The 23,696-nt window shown below is 41.7% G+C and overlaps 1 protein-coding gene across 1 annotated transcript in view; it reads right to left on the bottom strand.

Moving 5' to 3' along the window:
- Positions 1-22,451, bottom strand: part of LOC126087063 (ATP-binding cassette sub-family A member 17-like) — a 99,686-nt gene extending 77,235 nt beyond the window's left edge. Inside the window, exons 1-5 of the mRNA XM_049904040.1 lie at positions 22,398-22,451; positions 21,611-21,872; positions 11,284-11,411; positions 9,975-10,137; positions 6,624-6,883 (exon numbers count right to left, since the gene is read on the bottom strand). Coding sequence (XP_049759997.1) covers positions 6,624-6,883; positions 9,975-10,137; positions 11,284-11,411; positions 21,611-21,872; positions 22,398-22,451 — 867 coding nt within the window. The remainder of the gene's footprint in view (positions 1-6,623; positions 6,884-9,974; positions 10,138-11,283; positions 11,412-21,610; positions 21,873-22,397) is intronic.
- Between the last annotated feature and the right edge of the window lie 1,245 nt (positions 22,452-23,696).

Here is a 23,696-nt window from a genome sequence, read left to right as displayed (position 1 = left end):
TGGGGATGGGTATCTACTGGGGTATGCTGAAGACAAAACTAGAAAGAGGAGTACAAACCAGTGAGAGGCATTTACCTGGCTTAGGTGCGGTAGAGATGGGCCCTGTGTTAAAATTAGTCTTTTTTTTTTTCATTTACTTATTGAAGGCCTGGTCTAAGTGAATGGCCCTTATGGCCCTCAGGATAAAATCTAAACTCCCTGACATCCTATGCTGTAGCTACACAAGCCTTCTTGCAATTTACTGAACATACCACGGTCTCTTTTTTATTTTTCACACACATTGTTCTCACTCTTTTTTTTTTTTTTCTCTCATCCTCTCTTTACCTAGCAAAATCCTACTTGACTTTCAAAACCTAGTTCAAGAGTTACCTGCTCTGTGAAACTTTCTCTGGTCAACTCTGCCCATCTTCTACCCAGCATAACACTCTATTTATCCCATTACCTTAGCACTTCTAATTCTTTTGGCATACTTGGTTTTATGGCTGTGACTTACCTGAGGGGCAGGGCCGAGTCATGTATACCTACATCTCTAATGTACATGCCTGATAAACAGAACCCACTCAATGTTTGATGAGTGAGTAAATGCAAAGCACTGTGCTAGGTTCCAAGGAGGAAAAATACGAAACATAAAAGAGTTACTGCCTTCCAAAATTCAGAACCTAGAGATGCGTATACAATAACGCAGCCTTGGTGGTGCAGTGGTTAAGAGCTCGGCTGATAACTGAAAGGTCGGCAGTTCAAATCCTTCAGCCGCTCCTTAGAAACCCTATGGGGCAGTTCTACTGATCCTACAGGGTCACTATGAATCAGAATTGACTCGACGGCAATGGGTTTTATACTTCATACTCTACGTACAGGAGCAGCCTTTTTGTCTTTTAAGACGGGCATTGCTAATAGGTTGGTTAATCAGAAAACAAGTTGGTTAAAGCAAGGAATCACAAAAATGTATACATATACCTTAAAATTTTTATTTTAACTTATATAAATGTACAGTCATGGGCCACTATTTTGATGTGGGAACATGAAGTCTTCTTTTGCAGCATGGGCCAGCTGGGCTGTGTGTTAGTATAACACCCACCATAATGTGTAAGCTATGATCAGAGTCTCAAAAGAAGATTGAGCACATAAATACAGGTGTGAAGTGACCTAGTGTGGACTCTGCCCAGGTTCTTACAATTTTTCCTCAAATTTTAGTCATCTCACCCACACAAAATGTACCAGCTTTTTTATTTCTTAGGGATCTGCTTTACTGAGTCTTTCCAAAGCATTTGACAAAACTCTCAAAGGCAACTCCAGTCCATTTCATCCATTTATATAATATTTAATTAAATCGCAAATTGTAAGCACCAAACCCATTGCCACTGAGTCATTTCCAACTCATAGTGACCCTATAGGACAGGGTAGAACTGCCATATAGGGTTTCCAAGGAGCAGCTGGTGGGTTCGAACTGCCAACCTTTTGGTTAGCAGCCAAGCTCTCAACCACTGTGCCACCAGAGTCCAGCACAACCACAAGTGTACGTACAGTGAGATTTAGGAACAAACCCTGGGAAGCATGCACTCAGCAGGGAGAGGACACATGCCTGTGTACACTGGAGAGAAGGCTGCCAGCCACAGTGGGCTGAGCCATCTACGTGGTCCGTCTGCTGTAGAGAGGGGAGGGAGGGCCAGTTAACTGGGGGAACTGATTACATGGATGTCAGTTAAGCTCTAACTGTCCAATAGTAGAGGTGGACGCAACACTGGAGGTTGGGATGAAAGACTGATGGACTTTGGAAAGATTTCTTGAAGGAGGTGAACCACAATGCAAATTTTGAAGTAGAGGGAATTCCTACAGAGGAACAGTATAGAGCTAGCACCTACCTGGGGAATAGGAAAGAGCCCTATTCAACTAGAGCAAAGGGCCTATGCCAGCAGTGGGGGGCCCAGGTGGCTCTTAAATTAAAGAGAATCCATTTGTCTGCTCCTTAACCCATCTGCACTGTCAGACTGGATCCAACACTCAGCATCAAACCAAAACCCATTGCCATGGAGTCAATTCTGACTCAGAATGACTCTGTAGGATAGAGTAGAACTGCCCAATAGGGTTTCCAAGGCTATCTTAGTCATCTAGTGCTGCTATAACAGAAATGCCACAAGCAGATGGCTTTAACAAAGAGAAATTAATTTCTTCACAGTAAAGTAGGTTAAAAGTCCAAATTCAAGGCATCAGCTTCAGGGAAAGGCTTTCTGTCTCTGTCAGCTCTGGAGGAAGGTCCTTCTCATCAATCTTTGCTTGGTGTGGGAGCATCTCCGTGCAGGAACCTCAGGCCCAAAGGACATACTCTACTCCTGGCACTTCTTTCTTGGTGGAATGAGGTCCCCAACTCTCTGCTTGCTTCCCTTTCCTTTTATCTCTTGTAAGATAAAAAGTGGTGCAGGCCACACCCCAGGGAAATTCCCTTTACATTGGATCAGGGATGTGACCTGAGCGAGAGTGTTACATCCTACCCTAATTCTCTTTAACCACAGGCACCAATTATGATTTATAACACCTAGGAAAATCACAAAATGGAGAACATTCACACAATACTGGGAATCATGGCCTAACCAAGTTGATGCATATTTTTGGGAGATACAATTCAATCCATGACAAAGGCTGTAATCTTTACAGAAGCAGACTGCCACATCTTTCTCCCCAAGATCGAACCATGGGCCTTTCACTTCACAGCTGAGTGCTTAATCACTGTGCCATCAGGACTCCTCCACTCAGCACAAAGTACTTTAAAAGAGAAGAGAGCTCTGCCTGTTGCATTCAGTGCTCAGAAAAGACAGTGACACTCCCATTCTCCCACCTTGGTCCCAGGGAAAAACTTTATTAGGGCACTCTCCCTCTTGGAGTAGATGCCATATTAATGATTCCTCCTGGAATATAACTTTCCTGCTCCTGGGTCTTCACCAAAGAAAAGCTGAGAAGTTTGGGTTGGGTTCAAGGCACCTTATGAAGAAAAACGAGGAGCCAACCACATGGATCCCTCTGGGCTCTAGGGCTCAAAGCTCTCTAGAGCTCCCCAGTGGGTAGTCTCCTTCAGACTTCAACCAGCAGAAACAGAGCCTCTTCCTCTCCAGCATATTTCATCAAGATTCCCAGTTGGAGAAGCTAAAGCTTAATTATTGGAAAACTTAGGAGATGGAAACTGTTTTTTTATGGTCAGGTTGTGCTGTGCTGTAAAAAGTGATCTTAAAATTATTAACCTCTCTATGCCTCAGGTTACCTCCCTTGCTCAGGAAGAGTTAGAGTAGTAGTTATCTCACAAAACTGTGTGTCAGTCAGGGCCCCTAAAAGAAACAGATGTTACACTCAAATGGAACTATGCAAGAAGGATTTGTTTATAACGGGAGTCCCTGGGTGGTGCACATGGTTAGCTAGCTCAGCTGCTAAACACTCAGGGGCACCTGGAAGAATAGCCTGGCCATCTGCTTCTGAAAAATCAGCTATTGAAAACCCTATGAAGCACAGTTCTACTCTGACATACATGGGGTCACCATGAGTTGGAACTGACTTGACTTTTTGACAACTGGTTTGGTTGTTTATAAAAAGCCTAATTACAAACATGTGCATCTAGATAGAAAATCCAGCAGGATGGCGCAGGCACCTAGGGCACCTAGACAGAAAATCCAACAAGATGGCGCAGGCACCTAGGAATAGCAGCAACCAAGCTGTTGCCATCCTGGGGCCCAAAGGGATGAGAAGGAAGAGAGGTTGCCAGAACCCAGAAGCGAATAGAGTCATGTACAGCAAGACATCTTGACAGAACAGTGACCTTCAGTTAAGGGGCAAACCAAGCCCTGAATGATCTGTAGAGACACAGCCAGGGGAGTAAACACTCTGACCTCATTCCTCCTCCTCCAAGACCCTACTGGCTCCAGGGAGTGTGCGCTGAAGCCCTGCAGGGCAGCCTTCAGGGCAGAGGACAGAATGGAGAGGCTGGAGGGGTGAGCACAAGATTTTGGCCCAAGCTGTTAGGAGGGTGTTATGGTTTGAACTGTGTCCCCAAAAACACGTGTTGTAAATCCTAACCCATATACCTCTGGTTATGATCCATTTGGGAATGGATTTTCTTTGTTATGTTAATGAGACAGTATTGATGTAGGGTGTGTCTTAAGTAGGAGCCCAGGCAGTACAGTGGTTAAAGCGCTTGGTTGCTAACGAAAAGATCGACTGTTGGAACCCACCAGCTGCTCCACGGGAGAAAGATGTGGTACTGTTTCTGTAAAGATTTATAGCCTTGGAAATCCTATGGGGCAGTTCTATTCTGTCCTATGAGTCGGAATCAACTCGAAGGCAGTAGGTTTGGCTTTTTTTTTTTTTTGATGAGTGTCTTAAGTTAAGCTCTTTTGAGATATGAAAGAGACTAAACAAGCAAGCAAGCAACCAGAGATGGGGGAAGAGAGATGCTAAGCCACCTGAAGATCACCCAGGAGCAGAAACTGAAAAGAGACAAGGACCTTCCTCCAGAGCTGGCAGAGAAAGAAAGCCTTTCCCTGGAGCTAGCACCCTGAATTCAGACTTCTAGCCTCCTAAACTGTGAGAAAATAAATTTCTGTTTGTTAAAGCTACCCATTTGTGGTATTCCTGTTATAGCAGCACTAGATAGCTAAGACGTGGGTGACACACACAGTGCTTCAAAGAGTACCCAGTACATGGAAAGCACTACATACCAGTGCTATTAAATCAACCAAGAACAGTGTGCTTTGTGTCATTTTGTCAGGCCTTCGAACAGAACAGTTCATTAGGGTTTGAACCCCTGTTGAGAATTTGCATTTCTAACAACTTTTTTTTTTTTTTCCCCAGGAGATGCTAATGCTGCTGGCTAGGGACCAAGTCTGAGAATCACCAGTAGAGCAGATCACTCTGGTTCCGATTTGTTCCGGTTCCTGTTCGCACCCATATACTTTGTTTTAGATGGATTTTGTTTCTTGAACTATTCTAAGTTTTTTTTTTTTTTTCCTTTTGAAAGGAGAGGTGGTCCCATTTCCATTTATCATTTTAACTGCCACGTTCAGTCTTCATCTATTTTATTTAATACTTTTATACTTTCTGTTCCGTCTGATTTTTTGTGATTCCTTTGGTTTTTTGGCTTGGTATATGGGCTACAATTTCTTCGTTTTTATTATCTCTTTTAGTGTTCTAAAAGTTACATGTCCTACTTTTTAATTCTATTGGTGGTTATTTTTAAGTTTCTCAGAAGCATTCTTTAACTACTTTTGTCTAGACAGCAGACTCAAGTGTGAAAGCAGCAATGAATGACCAATTTGATGGTCTAAGCCCAGCACCTCCCTCCGCCAGTTTGCTGCTGACATAGTTTAACCAGCTGGGAAGGGAAAGGCTTCCACACCGGAGATTAAAAAGGGGATTCCACCCGCACACAGAAGTCTAGTTTCTCTGGGTTTTCAGTAGGTACAGAGCCAAGTGGAAGGGTCTGCCAGGCAGCCCACAATCCCACTACCACCACGGCCAAGCCAACACCCTCCCACGGCCAGGCTCCCTCACAAGACACCAGCAGTTAGGCCCCTTCCTTCCTAGTGGAAATGCAAGAAGACAAAGCAGACCGGAGCAATCTGCTCTTATACCGTAGACGTTGGCAGTGAGGACAAGCGAGGCTCTGGAAGTCCCTGGCAGGCTATTTTAACACATAGCCATGAGAAACAATAAAAGGAGAAAAAATAAAAAGAATGAGAAGAAAATATTAAAAAAGAGAGAGAGCAAAAAAATGAGGCTAGAGAAATAATGGGAGCACATGAGCGAACAGCAGCGTGCAGAAAGCAGAGGAAAGCTGTGAACCTCAGGAGCAGCTCAGCAATCCCCCTGGCCTTGGCTCTCCCAAGAGCGTTCTCCTGTCTGCCTCACAGCAAAGAGGGAGTCTGTTTGGGATGATTATTCGCCTCCTAAATGTTGTTGCAGACCCTGGCTGGTGCAACAGTTAACACGCTTGGCTCCTAAATGGTTGGAGGTTCAAGTCTACCCTGAGGTGCCTCAGAAAAAAGTCCTGTCAATCTACACTTTGGAAAAATCAGCCATTGGAAACCCTATGCAACACAGCTCTAACCTGACACACATGGGGTCGCCGTGGGTCAGAGTCAACTTGTCGGCAACTGGTACCAGTATGCGTTTATCAGTTGGTCACTCCACAAGGCATTTCTGAACACCTACTGCATGCTAAGAGCATGCTAGCCAACCAGTAGCCACTAGGTGGGCCATGCCCTGTCTGAAAGCAGTAAAGCCAACTTTGGTGCCTCCTGGAGGCACAGTGGTTAAGAGCTTGGCTGCTAACCAAAAGGTCAGCAGTTTGAATCCACCAGCCATTCCCTGGAAACCCTATGGGGCAGTTCTACTCTGTCCTATAGGGTTGCTGAGTTGGAATCGACTTGATGACAACAGGTTTAGGTTTTTTTTGTTTTAAGTTCCAAGCAGGCTAAAATTACCAAAGAATTTCTAGGCTTCCACTCACCTGGCCAGCCACTCTGACACCTAAGCAGCCTCTTACCTGCCTGGCCCTGCTTCCCACTCTGGGCATTTCTCATTAGCAGCCTCCAAACCTTCCTGCCCCAGGAGAGGCCACCCACCAGAGGAGCTGGTGTTACCTTCAGCTTCCTCTCTTTCTCCAGGACAATGGAGTTGATGATGGTGAGCTCGATGCAGATGAAGCTGAGCATGAGAAGCGGTGGGAACTCGTTCTGCAGGACCAGAAAGAAGTGGTCCTGGATGTAGGGCCCATGTGGGAACCTCTTCACCAGCACGCTGACGTTAGCAAACATCTTGGTCATTGCATCTTTACCATGGTGCCACATGATGGCTTTATCCAGAGCATGCTGGATGGCTAGAAAGCCTTCTTTGTGGTAGCCTACATGAGAAGAAAGTGGATGTCAAGCCATGGAGACGAGGAGACACTGAAGATGCAAAGAATAGGGTAGCTACAAAGAGGAATCCACTCGATAGCAATGGGTTAGTTTTGGGTTTGAAGATGTGAACAATTGATGACTCAGGTGGATCATGGCGAGGCACTCCTAACCCTTACGGACAGCAGCAGGAAAACTGTGCCCACAGCCCGCTGCAGTGCACAAGGAGAAGAAAGCCAAGTGGAAGCCACTGTGGCAAGGCTGCTGGAGTCTCTTGTCAGAAAATGGGCAGACAAGGGATGTCAGTGCCAGAACCTTCTTGGTAGGGCCACCCTTCTACCCTTAGTACCCAAGCTTGGGGAGTAGGTGCTTGTTTTGCAGTTTTGATCATTCAGCACCTCTAAGATTTTTAAACTCTGAGCACTTGGAAGAGGCTGCCTGGCTGACCTACTATGATCTGTTTCTGGGCTGTCACTGTTGCTATAGTCCAAGGACTATGGTCACTGGGTTTTGCTGCCAAGCCTCAAAGACAGTCCTTACCGTAAGCAACTCTCGTGTCTCAGTACGGTGTAGCTGGAGTGCTAGGGCCAGCTTTGGGGAAATAGGTTGGGAGGCAAAGGTCCCTCTGAAGTGGCAAAGAGGGCAGGACATGTGAGCAGTGCACTCTGGGGACTCTGGGAGAGCTTTCCTGGTGGGACCCTATCAAAGTAAATTCCCACACAACACTCATAATAATACCAAAACCAAACCCACTGCTGTCGAGTCAATTCCAACTCAGCCATCCCATAGGGTTTCCAAGGCTGTAAATCTCTACGGAAGCAGACTGCCACATCTTTCTCCAGTGGAGCGACTGGTGGTTTCAAACTGCCGACCTTTCAGTTAGCAGTTAATCGCGTTAACCACTATCCCACCAGGCCTTGTTGCTCATAATAATAACTGGAAGTAAAATCCTTACAACAAAAAGACCCTAGATGTTTATCTTCAGGGGGAACAAAGACTGGGAAAGTAGGGAGAAGGAAGCGGCAGCTACTCAACAGAGAACAGGCCCGGTCAGTTCCTGTGTCTGCAAACGAGGAAACAAAAATTCAGGGAGACTCTGGGGCCAGGCAGGAGGCTGAGACCCGAACAAGGGACATTGTAGATGGGCATTCTGTGATGGAGCTTCTCCTCTCTCCTCTGTCCTCATGGTGGAACGCTGGAGGGTCAGAACATACCTAACTGGGAATTATGTGCCGAAACAAAGGAGGCAACAAGCTCAAACGACAGTAGGAAAATCTTTGCCACAGCAAGCCAGGAAATGGCTGTATGGATGTAGGAAATAAGAATCCCAAAAAAGAAAGCAAGTTTCCAAAATGAAGACTAATTTTTCCTTACACATACAAAGAGAAACGGGGTGCAGCATTCCAATATTACATAGTGTCACAAAATATCTTTGATTGCTAAACTTGGAAGAAATCAAACAGGTAGTGACATTTCTAGAGAGGCTTTGCCATGCAAGCTAGCGCCATGGGGGCAGTGTGCAGCAGATGCCAGAATAGCCCTCAGGGTCTGCAAAGCATTTTTCAAACTTCCTCTTGATTGGAAGTCAGGATAGTGGTTACTCTTGAGAGGGGAGTGCCTGAGGGGGCAGAGGGGGCTTGTGTGCTGCTGTAATGTTCTGTTTCTGGATCTGTGTGCTGGTTACCCAGATGCGTTCAGTTTGTGAAAACTCATGGAGCTGTACACTTAGGACTGTACTTAGGTCCTGCGTCAATAGAAAGCTAAAAAAATAAACCACTTTAGATTGCAGCATACACCCCAGACTGTCAATCATGGGGACTGGAAGCAATGGCCAGGAGGCAAGAGGGTCCCTGGGTGTTATGGATTTAATTGTGTCCCCACAAAATATGTGTTGAAATCCTAACCCGTATACCTGTGGAGGGGTCCCCAGTGGCGCAGTGGTTAAGAGGTACAGCTGCTAACTGAAAGTTGGCAGTTTTAATCCACCAGTCGCTCCTTGGAAACCCTATGGGGCAGTTCTACTCTGTCCTTTTAGGGTCCCTCTGAGTAGGAATTGACTTGACGGCAACGGGTTTGGTTTTTGATTTTCGTACCCATGGCTATAATTCCTGTTTGAGAATAGAGGTTTCTTTGTTATGTTAACGAGGCAATATCAGTGTAGGGTGTGTTTTAAACCAAACGCTTTTGAGATACAAAAGAGCAAATTAGGCACAGAAGCAAGCAAGCACAGATGGTGGAAGATAGGTGCCACGCCACAGGAAGACCACCAAGGAACCGAGGAACAGAAGCTGAAAAGAGACAAGGACATTCCCCAGAGCAGAATGAGAAAGGCTTCCCTTAGAGCCGGTGCCCTGAATTCAGACTTCTAGCCTCCTAAAAAGGAGCCCTGGTGGCACAATGGTAAAGCAAGCTCTCGGCTGCTAACTGAAAGGTTGGTAGGTTGTTCAAACCCACCAGCAGCTCTGAGGGAGAAAAGACCTGGCAATTTGCTCCCGTAAAGATTACAGCCTAGGAAACCCTATGGGGCAGCTCTGCTCTGTTGTACAAGGTGACTTTGGGTCAGAATTAACTCTAAGCACACAACAACAGCAACAAGCCTCCTAAATGGTGAGAAAACAAATTTCTATTGGTTAAAGTCACCCACTTGTGATATTTCTGTTAGAGCAGCACTAGCTAATTAAGACACTGGGGCAAGGGTGGCATGAGGACAAAGGCCTGAGTTAGAGAAGAGGTGGCATAGAGATCACGTTATGAGAGTATAAACAACTGATAAAATTAAGCCCACTTCAATTGAAAATAGACATTTTTATAAACAGAAAGTTAATAAATACAGAAACGTAAAGAAGGGTCTCACTCATTGTTCCTGTGAAATGTTTGGACCCTTCCTTCAAACGACGCATCATTACAAAGCAGACACACTCATACCTGCCTCTTTAACTGACACTGGGTTGTAAGGATTTTACCGTGGGCCACATTTCTAGAGGTAATTCCTTCAGGCTCTTCTGAAATGCTAGTTTAGCAGTGTTCAGAGAGCAGAAACAACTCAAACAGCTCCACAGACACAGGCCACTGGTTGCGAGCGGCTGGCTTTCTCACCAGGGCTCCCCCCATCGTTAAATGCGTGGTCCCGGGGCTCATCTCCTGGATTCGGAGGATAAAGAAAGGATGTGCTCCAGCCTTCAACATAATCCTGAGGGACTATTACCCTCAAGAATAAAAAATTCCTCATGATGCAGCTGAAGCGCAAGGAATAGCTGACCTATGAAGAACAAAGAGAAAATAAATTTGGTCAGGAGATGTTGAAGCTCAGAAAAGGCATAGGACACAGCAAAGGTGTGGGTCATGTCATCTGTACCAGGAGGAAAGGCACCCACCTTAGCAAACGTCCCCCCAGGGAAGCACACGTCAGTAACCATTGCAGGACTTGGACAGTGGGCTGCTTCACCACCTTCCAGGAGCCAGACTACCTGGATGCAAATCCAAACTCTCCTACTGAATAGCCATGTCACTTTAGGCAAGTTTCTTAACCTCTGTTGACTTAGTTTCCTCATCAGTCAAATGCAGATGGTATTAACAGCACTTCCCTCACAGGTTGTTGCAGGATTAAAGGAGAGGGTCCCTTGCAATGTGACTGGCATTAGTAAGGCTTGAAAGATGTTGGTTATTTTACTACTGTCTGTCTCCACCTTCCAGTATCCCGTGGAAGTTCTAACAACCAATCAATCATTATCTAGACTGTACAGCACAAAGCAAAGGCAATAAGCTAGTTTTCCTGTCCCAAAACAGAAGCCAGATAATCCCATGTTTAAAACACTACCTCCCCCTTAAAAAAAAAAAAACTTACCATGTCTGAAATCCCATGAGATTAATAATGATGACAGCAATAGTAACTAATTCTGGTGGTAAATTCCTATGTTCCAGGCCCTGTTCTGAGCACTTTATAGTCATAAACTCATTTAATCCTTACACCAACTCTAGGAGTTAGGTACCAATGTGAGCCCAATTACATTGATAAGGGAACCGAGGCCCAGAAATGTTACTAATTTTCCCAAGGTCACAAAGCTAGTAAGTTGCAGAGCCAGGATTCAAACCCATAGAGTCTGGTGTTGGAGTCCATACTCCTAACATTCTGCTTTTGTAATCAAGCAGCTGAACATATGCCGTCCTGTACTCTCAGGATAGAGGCTTGCTTGGAGCAAGTCTCCTCTCTTAAAGCATCAGAAAACCGGAAGGGAACTCAAAGTCTAGTTCATAAAATGTGCCGTGGACATGGAAGCATTCTCTCATCTCCTATGCAAATAGGATGGCAGCTAGCTGACAGAGCTGAAACAGACCAAGGCAGATGAGTCAGGTAACAAGGTCAGCCTGGGGACCCATAAGGCTGTTAGGGAGAATATATTCTTACCGAGAGGGGCAGGGAATCCTTGCTGTCGTTGAAGCTATGATCAAAAACAATTCCCGTCAATATGTAGAAAGCACTGGGATCATTAATTACGTAACTTTCAAATGCAGACTCCGAATGATAGCCTCGAACTAAAAAAAAAAAAAAATTTTTTTTTTTTTTTTTTTTAAATCCAATCAGTTGAGTGGTTGAATGAAGGCAAACATTGCTCAATCCCCACCTCCCCATCTGCCTTAGGAAATTGCCAGTTTACTTCTCAACTAAGGGAGAGCAAACCTTGCTCACTCACTCACTCATTCATTCATTCTGCAAACACTTGAGCACATACAAGATGCTAGGAACAAAGTCAAATAATAATGGCCTACACCTTAATTGAGGCTTTGGAAAACTCTTTGTATTCTAATTCTCCTTAGCTAGGTAGTACTTTTTTTTAGGTAGTACTTAGTATAAACAGGCGGATGGACGCAATGCTTGCCCATGTTTGTGAGGAAATTACTATCACTCCATATCAACCTTCTCTCCTATGTTTTAACAACCACCCAAAATGGAAAACAAAATAATAAAGAAATTAAAGTGCTCTGATGAAAGAAATAATTTCTACAGCTAATTGCCCTCAAACTTGGTAGTTTGATATAAAATTCTCCTCGAAAGTAATTCTTCCTCAGAATGCTGAAAGTGTTACTACACAATTTAGCATACAACGTTGCTGAGTGTAATGTCTGCTTCTTTGTTAAGTAACCTGGTTTTCCTCTCTGAAAGCTTTTAGGACTTCTATTTCTTCATCCTGTGAAGTTCAGAAGTGCCATTAATATGTGTCTAAGTTTGCCCTATTTTTGTTTTCCTGCTTGGACTAGTGAAACCCTTTGAATCTGAAGTCTCAAGTGTTCCTTCAGAAATTCTTTTCTATATTTGATGGTTTTTTTCCTCCCCTTAGTCATCTCCTTTTCTTCCTTCTGGGACTCCAGGTAGATGAAGGTTGACTTCATCTGGCCTTCATGCCTATTAACTTTTTTTTCATATTTTCCATTTCTTTGTCCTTTTGCTTTACATTCTCAGAGACTTCCTTGACTTTACCTTCTGGATCACCTATCAGGCTTCTGACATGTCCATTCTATCATTTCCATGAATGTTATTTTAATAATCATTTTTAATTTTCAAGACATCTTTCTGTTTCTTTGTTTCCTTTTCATAGGAGTCTGTTTTGTTTTAGAGCAGCAATATTTTCTCAAATTTGAGAATACTAATGTTTTATTAACTAGTTTTTTTTTTCTATTGAAAACATAAGGCATGCACATGGCCCCCAAACACTCTTTTAACTCAGTACTGAAGTAATTCCTGAGGTTCACCTTCAGCCAGAAATTAGGCACAAAAAACAAAACGAGACTAAATGGGCACACCGGCCCAGGGTCAAGGACGAGAAGGCAGGAGAGGACAGGAAAGCTGATAATGGGGAACCCAAGGTAGAGAAGGGGAGAGTGTTCACATGTTGTGGGGTTGACAACCAATGTCACGAAACAATATGTGTATTAATTGTTTAATAAGAAACTAATATGCTGTGTAAACCTTCACCTAAAGTACGATAAAAAAGGGAAAAATTTTTTTTTTTAATTTTTATTGTGTTTTAAGTGAAAGTTTACAAATCAAGTCAGTGCATCATAAAAAAACTTATAAACACCCTGCTGTATATTCCTGGTTGCTCTCCCCCTGAGACAACACACTCCTCTCCACCCTGTATTTCTGTGTCCAAGTAGCCAGCTTCTCTCCCGCTCAGACTTCACATAACCCCTCCAGACAGGTGCTGCCCACATAGTCTCACGTGCATACGTGATCCAAGAGGCTCACTCCTCCTCACTATCTTATAGTCCAGTCCAATCCCTGTCTGAAGGGTTGGCTTTGGGAATGGTTCCTGTCTTGGGCTAACAGAAGGTCTGGGGACCATGACCTCCAGGGTCCTTCTACTCTCAGTCAGACCACTAAGTTTGGTCATTTTGCAAGAACTTGAGGTCTGCATCCCACTGTTCTCCTGCTCCTTCAGGGATTCTCTGTTGTGTTCCCTGTCATGACCATCATCGGTTATAGCTAGGCACCATCTAGTTCTTCTGGTCTCAGGTTGACGTGGTCTCTGATTTGTGTGGCCCTTTCTGTCTCTTTCTGTCTCATGGGCTCATAATTACCTTGTGTCTTTGGTTTGCTTCGTTCTCCTTTGCTCCAGGTAGGTTGAGACCAATTGATGCATCTTAGATGGCCACTTGCTAGCATTTAAGACCCCAGACACCACTCTCCAAAATGGAATGCAGAATGTTTTCTTCCTAGATTTTATTATGCCAATTGACCTAGATGTCCCCTGAAACCATGGTCCCCAAACCCCTGCCTCTGCTACGCTGGCCTTCAAAGCGTTTGGTTTATTCAGGAAACTTCTTTGCTTTTAGTTTAGTCCAGTTGTGCTCACTTCTCCTGTATTGTGTGTTATCTTTCCCTTCACCTAAATTAGTTCTTCTCTACTACCTAATTAATGAATCCCCTCTCCTCCCCTCCCTCCCCTCTCTTGTAACCATCAAAGAATATTTTCTTCTCTGTTTAAACTATTTCTTGAGCTCTTATTATAGTGGTCTCATACGACATTTGTCCTTTTGCAACTGACTAATTTCACTCAGCATAATGCCTGCCACATTCCTCCATGTTATGAAATGTTTCACAGATTCATCGCTGTTCTTTATGGATGCATAGTATTCCATTGTGTGAATATACCATTATTTATTTATCCACTCATCCGTTGATGGGCACCTTGGTTGCTTCCATCTTTTTGCTATTGTAAACAGTGCTTCAATAAACATGGGTGTGCATATATCTGTTTGTGTAAAGGCTCTTATCTCTCTAGGATATATTCCGAGAGGTGGGATTGCTGGATCATACAGTAGTACTACTTCTAGCTTTTTAAGGAAGCGCCAAATCAATTTCCAAAGTGGATGTATCATTTTACATTCCCACCAGCAGTGTATAAGTGTCTGATTCTCTCCACAACCTCTCCACCATTTATTATTTTGTGTTTTTTGGATTAATGCCAGCTGTGTTGGAGTGAGATGGAATCTCATTGTAGTTTTGATTTGCATTTTTCTAATGGCTAATGATCGTGAGCATTTCCTCATGTATCTGTTAGCTACCTGAATGTCTTCTTTAGTCAAGTGTCTGTTCATATCCTTTGCCCATTTTTTAAAATGGGTTATTTGTCTTTTTGTTGTTGAGTTTTTGCAGTATCATGTAGATTTTAGAGATCAGTCTCTGACCGGAAATGTCATAGCTAAAAACTTTTTCCCAATCAGTAGGTAATCTTTTTACTCTTTTGGTGAAGTCTTTGGATGAGCATAGGTGTTTGACTTTTAGGAGCTCCCAGTTATCTAATTTCTTTTCTGATGTTTGTACACTTCCAGTAATGTTTTGTATACTGTTTATGCTATGTATTAGAACTCCTAGCATTGCCCCTATTTTTTCTTCCACGATCTTTATCATTTTAGATTTTATATTTAGGTCTTTGATCCATTTTGAGTTGGTTTTTGTGCATGGTGTGAGTTATGGGTCTTCTTTCATTTTTTTGCAGATGGATATTCAGTTATGCCAGCACCATTTGTTAAAGAGACTGTCTTTTCCCCAATTAACAGACTTTGGGTCTTTGTAAAATATCAGTTGCTCATATGTGGATAGATTTATATCTAGATTCTCAATTCTGTTCCATTGGTCTATGTATCTGTTGTTGTACCAGTACCAGGCTGTTTCGACTACCGTGACAGTATAATAGGTTCTAAAATCAGGTAGTCTGAGGCCTCCCACTTTGTTCTTCTTTTTCGGTAATGCTTTTCTTTTCCACAGTCTCTTTCCCTTCCATATGAAGTTGGTGATTTGTTTCTCCATCTCATTAAAAAATTTCACTGGTATTTGGATTGGGATTGCATTGTATCTATAAATTGCTTTGTGCAGAACAGACGTTTTTACAATGTTGAGTCTTCCTATCCACGAGCAAGGTACGTTTTTCCACTTATGTAAGTCTCTTTTGGTTTCTTGCAGTAGCGCCTTACAGTTTTCTTTGTGTAGGTCTCTTACATCTCTGGTTAGATTTATTCCTAAGCATTTAATCTTCTAAGGGGCTATTGTAAATAGTATTGATTTGGTGATTTCCTCATCGACACTCTCTTTGTTGGTGTAGAGGAATCCAACTTATTTTTGTAGGTTTATTTTGTATCCTGATAATCTGCTGAACTCTTCTATTAGTTTTGGTAGTTTTCTTGAGGATTCTTTAGGGTTTTCTGTGTATAAGCTCATGTCATCTGCAAACAGAAATACTTCGACTTCTTCCTTACAAATCTGGATGCCCTTTATTTCTTTATCTAGCATAATTGCTAGGACCTCCAGCACAATGTTGAATAAGAAAGAGTGTGATAGACAGCATCCTTGTCTGGTTCCCATTCTCAAGGGGAATGCTTTCAGAATCTCTCCATTTAGGGTGATGTTGGCTGTTGGCTTTGTATAAATGGCCTTTATTATGTTGCGGAATTTTCCTTCTATTCCTATTTTGCTGAGAGTTTTTTTTTTTAATCATGAATGGGTGTTGGACTTTGTCAAATGCCTTTTCTGCATCAGTTGATAGGATCATGTGGTTCTTGTCTTTTGTTTTATTTGTGTGATGGATTACATTGCTTGTTTTTCTAATGTTGAACCATCCCTGCATACCTGGTATGAATCCCAGTTGGTCATGGTGAATTTTTTTTTTTTGATATGTTGTTGAATTCTATTGGCCAAAATTTTGTTGAGAATTTTTGCGTCTAAGTTCACGAGGGATGTTGGTCTGTAATTTTCTGTTTTTGTGGAGTCTTTACCTGGTTGGTTGGTATCAGGGATATGCTCGCTTCATAGATTGAGTTTTGGACCATTCCATCCTCTTCTATGCTCTGAAATACCTTTAGTAGTAGTGGTGTTAACTCTTCTCTGAAAGTTTGATATAATTCTGAAGTGAAGCTCTCTGGGCCTGGGCTTTTTTTGGTGGCAGTTTTTGATTCCTTTTCAATCTCTTCTTTTGTTGTGGGTCCATTTAGTTGTTCTACCTCTGTTTGTGTTAGTTTAGGTAGGTAGTGTGTTTCTAGGAATTCATCCATTTCTTCTAGGTTTTCAAATTTGTTAGAGTGCAATTTTTTATAGTAATGTGTTGTGATTCTTTTAATTTCAGTTGGGTCTGTTGTAATATCGCCCATCTCATTTCTTATTTGGGCTATTTGCTTCCTCTCCTCTTTTTCTTTTGTCAGTTTGGCCAATGGTTTATCAATTTTGTTAAGTTTTTCAAAGAACCAGCTTTTGGTCTTGTTAATTCTTTCAATTGTTTTTCTGTTTTCTATTTCATTTAATTCTGCTCTAATTGTTATTATTTGCTTTCTTCTGGTGCCTGAGGGTTTCTTTTGTTGCTGTCTTTCTATTGTTCAAGTTGTAGGGATGATTCTTTGATTTCAGCCCTTTCTTCTTTTTGTATGTGTGCATTTATTGATATAAATTGACCTCTGAGCACTGCTTTTACTGTGTCCCAAAGGTTCTGAAAGGAAGTGTTTTCATTCTTGTTGGATTCTATGAATTTCTTTATTCTGTCCTTAATTTGTTCTATAATCCAATCAATTTTGAGCAAAGTGTTCAGTTTCCAAGTGTTTGATTTCTTTTCCCTGATTTTTCTGTTATTGACTTCTAGCTTTATGGCTTTATGGTCAGAGAAGATGCTTTGTAATATTTCAATGTTTTGGGTTCTGTCAAGCCTTGCTTTATGGCCTAATACGTGGTCTATTCTAGAGAATGTTCAATGTGCATTGGAAAAGAAAGTATACTTGGATGATATTGGGTGGAGTGATCTGTATATGTCTATGAGGTCAAGTTGGTTAATTGTGGCATTTAGCTCTTCCGTGTCTTTATCGAGCTTCTTTTTGGACCTTCTGTCCTTCACCAAAAGTGGTGTGTTGAAGTCTCCTATTATTATTGTGCAGCTATCTCACTTTTCAACGCTATTAGAGTTTGTTTTATGCATCTTGAAGCCCTGTCGTTGGGTGCATAAATATTTAATATGGTAATATCCTCCTGGTACATTGTCCCTTTAATCATTATATAGTGTCCTTCATTATCCTTTGTGGTAGATTTAAGTTCGAAGTCTGTTTTGTCAGAAATTGGTATGGCCACTCCTGCTCTTTTTTGATTGTTGTTTGCTTGATATATTTTTTCCATCCTTTGAGTTTTAGTCTTTAAGTCTAAGGTGTGTCTTGTAGGCAGCATATAGACGGATTGTGTTTTTTTAATCCATTCTGCAGCTCTGTCTCTTTATTGGTGCATTTAGTCCATTTACATTCAGTGTGATTATAGATAGGTACGAGTTTAGTGTAGTCATTTTGATGACTTTTTTTGTGTTGTTCACAGTTTCATTTTTCCACTTTTTTTGTGCTGAGTAGTTTTCTTTGTAAATTGTGTGTTCCTCTTTTTCACTGTAGTTGATTTTGTTTTTGCCGAGTTTTTGTTTTTCTTTTTTTTAATTTTGATGTGTAGGATTTTTAGTCTTCTTTGTGGTTACCTTAATATCTACCCCTATTTTTCTAAGTTTAAACCTAACCTGTATCTCCCTATATCGCCTTGACTTTGTCTCCATATGGAAGATCTATGCCTACTTTATTTAGTTCCTCTTTATTGATTTAATGTTGTCATGCTTTACATAATAACATCACTGATTCCCTGTTTTGAGCACTTTTTTATCTTGATTTTTTTTTTTTACTATTATTATTTTTTATTAAGTTGATTTATTTTTATGATTTCCCTATCTGGGTTGATATCTGCTTGTTCTGTCCTGTGTTCTAGTGTTGGGTTGATATCTGATATTATTGATTTTCTAACCAGAGAATTCCCTTTAATATTTCTTGTAGTTTTGCTTCGGTTTTTGCAAATTCCCTAAGCTTCTGTTTATCTGGAAGTGTCTTAATTTCGCCTTCATATTTGAGAGACAGTTTTGCTGGATATACGATTCTTGGCTGGCAATTTTTCTCCTCCAGTGCTTATATATGTCATCCCACTGCCTTTTGCCTGCATGGTTTCTACCGAGAAGTCCGAGCTTATTCTTAATGATTCTCTTTTGTAGGTGACTTTTTGCTTATCCCTGGCTGCTCTTAAAATTTTCTCTTTATCTTTGGTTTTGGCAAGTTTGATTGTAATATGTCTTAGAGACTTTCTTTTGGGATTTACCTTGTTTGGGGTTCAGTGAGCATCTTGGATAGATATCCTTCCATCTTTCACGATGTCATGGAAATTTTCTGCCAACAAATTTTCAACAATTCTCTCTGCATTTTCTGTTATCCCTCCCTGTTCTGGTATTCCAATCACTTGCAAATTATTCTTTTTGATAGAGTCCCACATGATTCTTAAAGTTTCTTCATTTTTTAAATTATTTTATCTGATTTTTCTTCAAATATATTGTTGCCAAGTGTTTTATTTTCAATCTCACTAATTCTGCCTTCCACTTCCTCAATTCTGCTCTTCTATTGAATTGTCTAATTTTGTAATTTTATTGTTAACCTTCTGAATTTGATTGCTGTCTCTCTATGGATTCTTGCAGCTCATTAAATTTTTCATTATGTTCTTGAACAATCTTTTTAATTGCTTCAACTGCTTTGTCTGTGTGTTTTTTGGCTTCTTCTGCATATTGTCTGATCTCATGTCTGATTTCTTGAAGAGTTCTGTATATTAATCTTTTGTATTCTATATCTGGTAATTCCAGGAATACATTCTCATCCAGGAGAGTCCTTCATTCTTTGTTTTGGGAGTTTGTTGAAGCATTCATGGTCTGCTTCTTTATGTGGTTTGATATTGACTGTTGTCTCTGAGCCATCTATAAGTTATTGTATTAATTTCTTTTATATTTGCTCACTGTGTTCTAGTTTCTTGCTTTGTTTTGTTTTGATATACCCAAATAGGCTACTGTAAAAAAAAAAAAAAAAAAAAAAATTTTATAGTAAGCTCACTTGATTTTTGGAGCCTTCAAAGCACTAATATCCTGTTATCAGATGGCTAGAGCTGTTACCAGGTATATGAGCCTAGGAGTCTACTCACTATTCTTGTATTCCTGATAGTTGGTCACCTAGTGTGTGGTTTAGGCTCTCACCTACTATCTTAGAGAAGCACTGTTGATTGGTGTATGCACAGGTTTCTGGAAGCAGCAGGATGTCACACTCTGAGGAAGAAAGTTAGGAAAATACATCCCTGTTCTCTAGAGCACTCTGGTGGGTGGGTTCCATAGGCACCCAGTGCTTTTACCTCTAAGGACTGGTAGGCACCACTTATGTTTGGTGCCCTTTTGCAGGTGGCTAGGTAGCGTGGTTGGAGCCTCCAGTACTCAGGCCTCTGCTGTGGGTGGGTGAAGGCCTTGTTTAATAGGCAAAGCAGTATCAAATGTCCAAAACCTGCCTCTGCATCACACAGCTGAAACAGTTATAGTCAGGCCTCAAACAGATTTGCCCTTGCAATGTAATAGCCAGATCCTGTCTGGGGTAGTCGAGCCAATGAGGGTTTTTTTTTTTTTTTAAATCTATGTACAGGTTCCTCATGAGCACAATTATGTGTTCTAGAGTTCTCATTCTTCACAATATTATCCATAATTTTTTATGATTCACACAGTCCAATGCCTTTGCATAGTCAATAAAATACAAGTAAACTCCCTTCTGGTAGTCTCTGCTTTCAGCCAGGATCCATCTGACATCAGCAATGATATCCCTGGTTTCACATCGTCTTCTGAATCCAGCTTGAATTTCTGGCATCCTGCTGCAGATACTTTTGAATGATCTTCAGCAAAATTTTACCTCTGTGTGATTTTAATGATATTGTTTGATAATTTCCACGTTCAGTTGGATCACCTTTCTTGGAAATAGGCATAAATATGGATCTCTTCCAGTTGGTTGGTGTCTTAGTCATCTTGTGTTGCTATAACAGAAATATCACAAGTGGATGGCTTTAACACAGAGAAATATATTCTCTCACAGTCTAGTAAGCTACAAGTCCAAATTCAGAACGTCAGCTCAGGGGGAAGGCTTTCTCTCTCTGCCAGCTCTGGAGGAAGGTCCTCGTCATCAATCTTCCCTTGGCCTGGGAGCATTTCAGCACAGGATCCTCAGGTCCAAAGGATGTGCTCTGTTCCTGGCCCTGCTTTCTTGGTGGTATGAGGTTCCCCTGTCTCTCTGCTCACTTCTCTCTTTTATATTTCAGAAGAGATTGGCTTAAGACATATATAATCTTGTAGACCTCATCAGTACAACTGCCACTAATCCTTCTTACTACATTATAGCGATGGGATTTACAACACATAGGGAAATCACATCAGACGATAAAATGGTAGACAATCAGACCTAGCCAAGTTGGCAGACATTTTTGGGGGACACAATCCAATCCATGACAGTTGGCCAGGTAGCTGTCTTCCAAATTTCTTGGCATAGACAAATGAAAACTTCCAGGGCTGCATCCATTCATTGAAACATCTCAATTGTTTCAACAACTGAAGAAGAACTGCCTCTTCAAGGTAGAGTTGAGCTTTATGACACGGGTGGAGTCAAGGTTTCAGAACCTTAATTCGCTGATGTGGCATGACTCAAAATGAGAAGAAACCATTAATAATCGGAACCTGGAATGTATGAAGTATGAATCTAGGGACATTGGAAATCATCAAAAATGAAATGGAATGCAGAAAGATCGATATCCTGGCATTAGTGAGGTGAAATGGGCTGGTATTTGTCATTTTGAATTGGGCAATCATATGGCCTACTATGCTTGGAATGACAACTTGAAGAGGAATGGCATTGCATTCATTGTCAAAAAGAACATTTCAAGATCTATCCTGAAGTACAACGCTGTCAGTGATAGGATAATATCCATATGCCTACAAGGAACAGCAGGTAATACAACTATTATTCAAATTGACGCACCAACCACTAAGGCCAAAGATGAAGAAGCTGAAGATTTTTACCAACTTCTGCAGTCTCAAATTGATCCAACATGCAATTAGGATGCACTGATAGTTACTGGTTTGACTATAGTAAGTTAAAAACAAAAACATTTAACATTTTATTAGCCTTGAAACATAAATACACGTGTTTCCATCGTGTCTTCTAAAAGAATAAAAATCCCGCATGGACTATTTCCCCTCAACTACCACTTCTGTTGCCTCTTTAGAATTTGAAGACCCCATAATTGGAATCTCTATATTGTTTCTTAGGAAACAACTTCAAGCAATACTTTATAAAAATGCCTCCCTTATTCTTATCCCATCTTTATGTCTAACCTTCAAAATCAACATCAAAGCTTTCCCCCACCATTTCTGTGATATTCTTCAAAGCTTCACTTCTGGCAGGGATATAAACTAGTTGAAATTTATTTTTCACAGGATAATGATAGAAGAATCCTGGCAGTGAACTGATATCAACTGGTTGGTAGTTAGATGAAGGTCTTTTTCTTGGCAAACTATTGAAACGAAGATACATTACAACTGTAGAAAATAATACTGGCATCAAGATTTCAAGAACTGTAATCAGAGGCTTCCGCTTCTAAAATAAAAAACAAAAGCTTTATGTTAGTCCAAAACAGAACGCAAGTATAAATCTCTCTATGGTGAATATTCTTCCAATAAGAACTCCTTAATTTTTCTGGCCTCCCTGCAAAATGCATGAAGAAGAAAAAATAAAGAATTACCTAGAAACATTTCCTTTTAGCTTTTCTGTAACACCAGAAGAGAGAAATCAGCACCAATTATGCCATTTTTAATAATTACAGTTAACAACGACTCATTTGCAGAAAAGGGCCCTTTTACAAGTAAAGTTCTTAATTTTTCTTTAAACCATTATTGGAAACCAATTTAACGTAAACATTCCGACTCATAGCGACCCTATTGGGTGGTGTAGAACTGCACCATAGGGTTTCCAAGGCTGTAAATCTTTAAGGAAGCAGACTGCCACATCTTTCTCCTGAGGAGCAGCTGGGGGTTTGAACCACCAACCTTTCGGTTAGCAGCCACCCGGGCTCCTTAGTCCCTCTCAAGGACTCACATTTTCCCTGCAGTTAACCGTACCTACCTTTAAGATGAAATTCTTCCAGAGAAGAAGTTTTAAGTTCCTGAATACTTTCATTTTTCTAGCTGAAGAAGACAGCACACCTCTGGTCAGGAAACAAATGGGGGAAATGGCATGCATATTACAACGAGGTCAAAGGCTTTCAGAGGTCAAGGGCTTTCAGAACATCGTGCTGGACTAATTTCCCTTCTACTTTTCTAGCATTTCCTTCATGGTCTCTTTTACTGGTTCCTCCTCCTCCCCATAGTGCCCAGGGGCTCAGCTTGTGGACCATTCTCCACCTCCACACTCTGTCTTCTAGGTTTAAATCCATCTACATGCTGATGGCTCCTAAATGTATATCCCTAGCCTAGGCCTTGCCTGGAACTGTAGACCCCAATACCAAATTGCCTGCTTAACATCTCCACATGTCAAACACATCTCAAACTTACCATGTCCAAGATTGAGCTATTCATATTCTTTTTTTTTTATAACTTTTATTAAGCTGCAAGTGAACATTTACAAATCCAATCAGTCTGTCACATATAAGTTTACATACATCTCACTCCCTACTCCCACTTGCTCTCCCCCTCTTGAGTCAGCCCTTTCAGTCTCTCCTTTCTTGACAATTTTGCTGGCTTCCCTCTCTCTCTATCCTCCCATCCCCCCTCCAGACAAGAGTTGCCAACACAATCTCAAGTGTCCACCTGATATAATTAGCTCACTCTTCATCAGCGTCTCTCTCCCACCCGCTGACCAGTCCCTTTCATTTCTGATGAGTTGTCTTCGGGGATGGTTCCTGTCCTGTGTCAACTGAAGGTCTGGGGAGCATGGCCGCCGGGATTCCTCCAGTCTCAGTAAGACCATTAATTTTGGTCTTTTTATGAGAATTTGGGGTCTGTATCCCACTGATCTCCTGCTCCCTCAGGGGTCCTCTGCTGTGCTCGCTGTCAGGGCAGTCATCGATTGTGGCCGGGCACCAACTAGTTCTTCTGGTCTCAGGATGATGTAGGTCTCTGGTTCATGTGGCCCTTTCTGTCTCTTGGGCTCTTAGTTGTCGTGTGGCCTTGGTGTTCTTCATTTTCCTTTGCTCCAGGTGGGTTGAGACCAATTGCTGCATCTTAGATGGCCGCTTGTTAGCATTTAAGACCCCAGATGCCACATTTCAAAGTGGGATGCAGAATGATTTCATAATAGAATTATTTTGCCAATTGACTTAGAAGTCCCCGCAGACCATGTTCCCCAGACCCCCGCACTTGCTCCGCTGACCTTTGAAGTCATATTCTTTTAAAACAGATCTTCCTACATTTTTTCTGAATTAGT

This window comes from Elephas maximus, chromosome 12 (assembly GCF_024166365.1).
Source record: "Elephas maximus indicus isolate mEleMax1 chromosome 12, mEleMax1 primary haplotype, whole genome shotgun sequence".
NCBI classification, from domain to species: Eukaryota; Metazoa; Chordata; class Mammalia; order Proboscidea; family Elephantidae; genus Elephas; species Elephas maximus.
The sequence above is the reverse complement of the archived record's forward strand: the minus strand, read 5'-3'. Positions and strand labels throughout refer to the sequence as shown.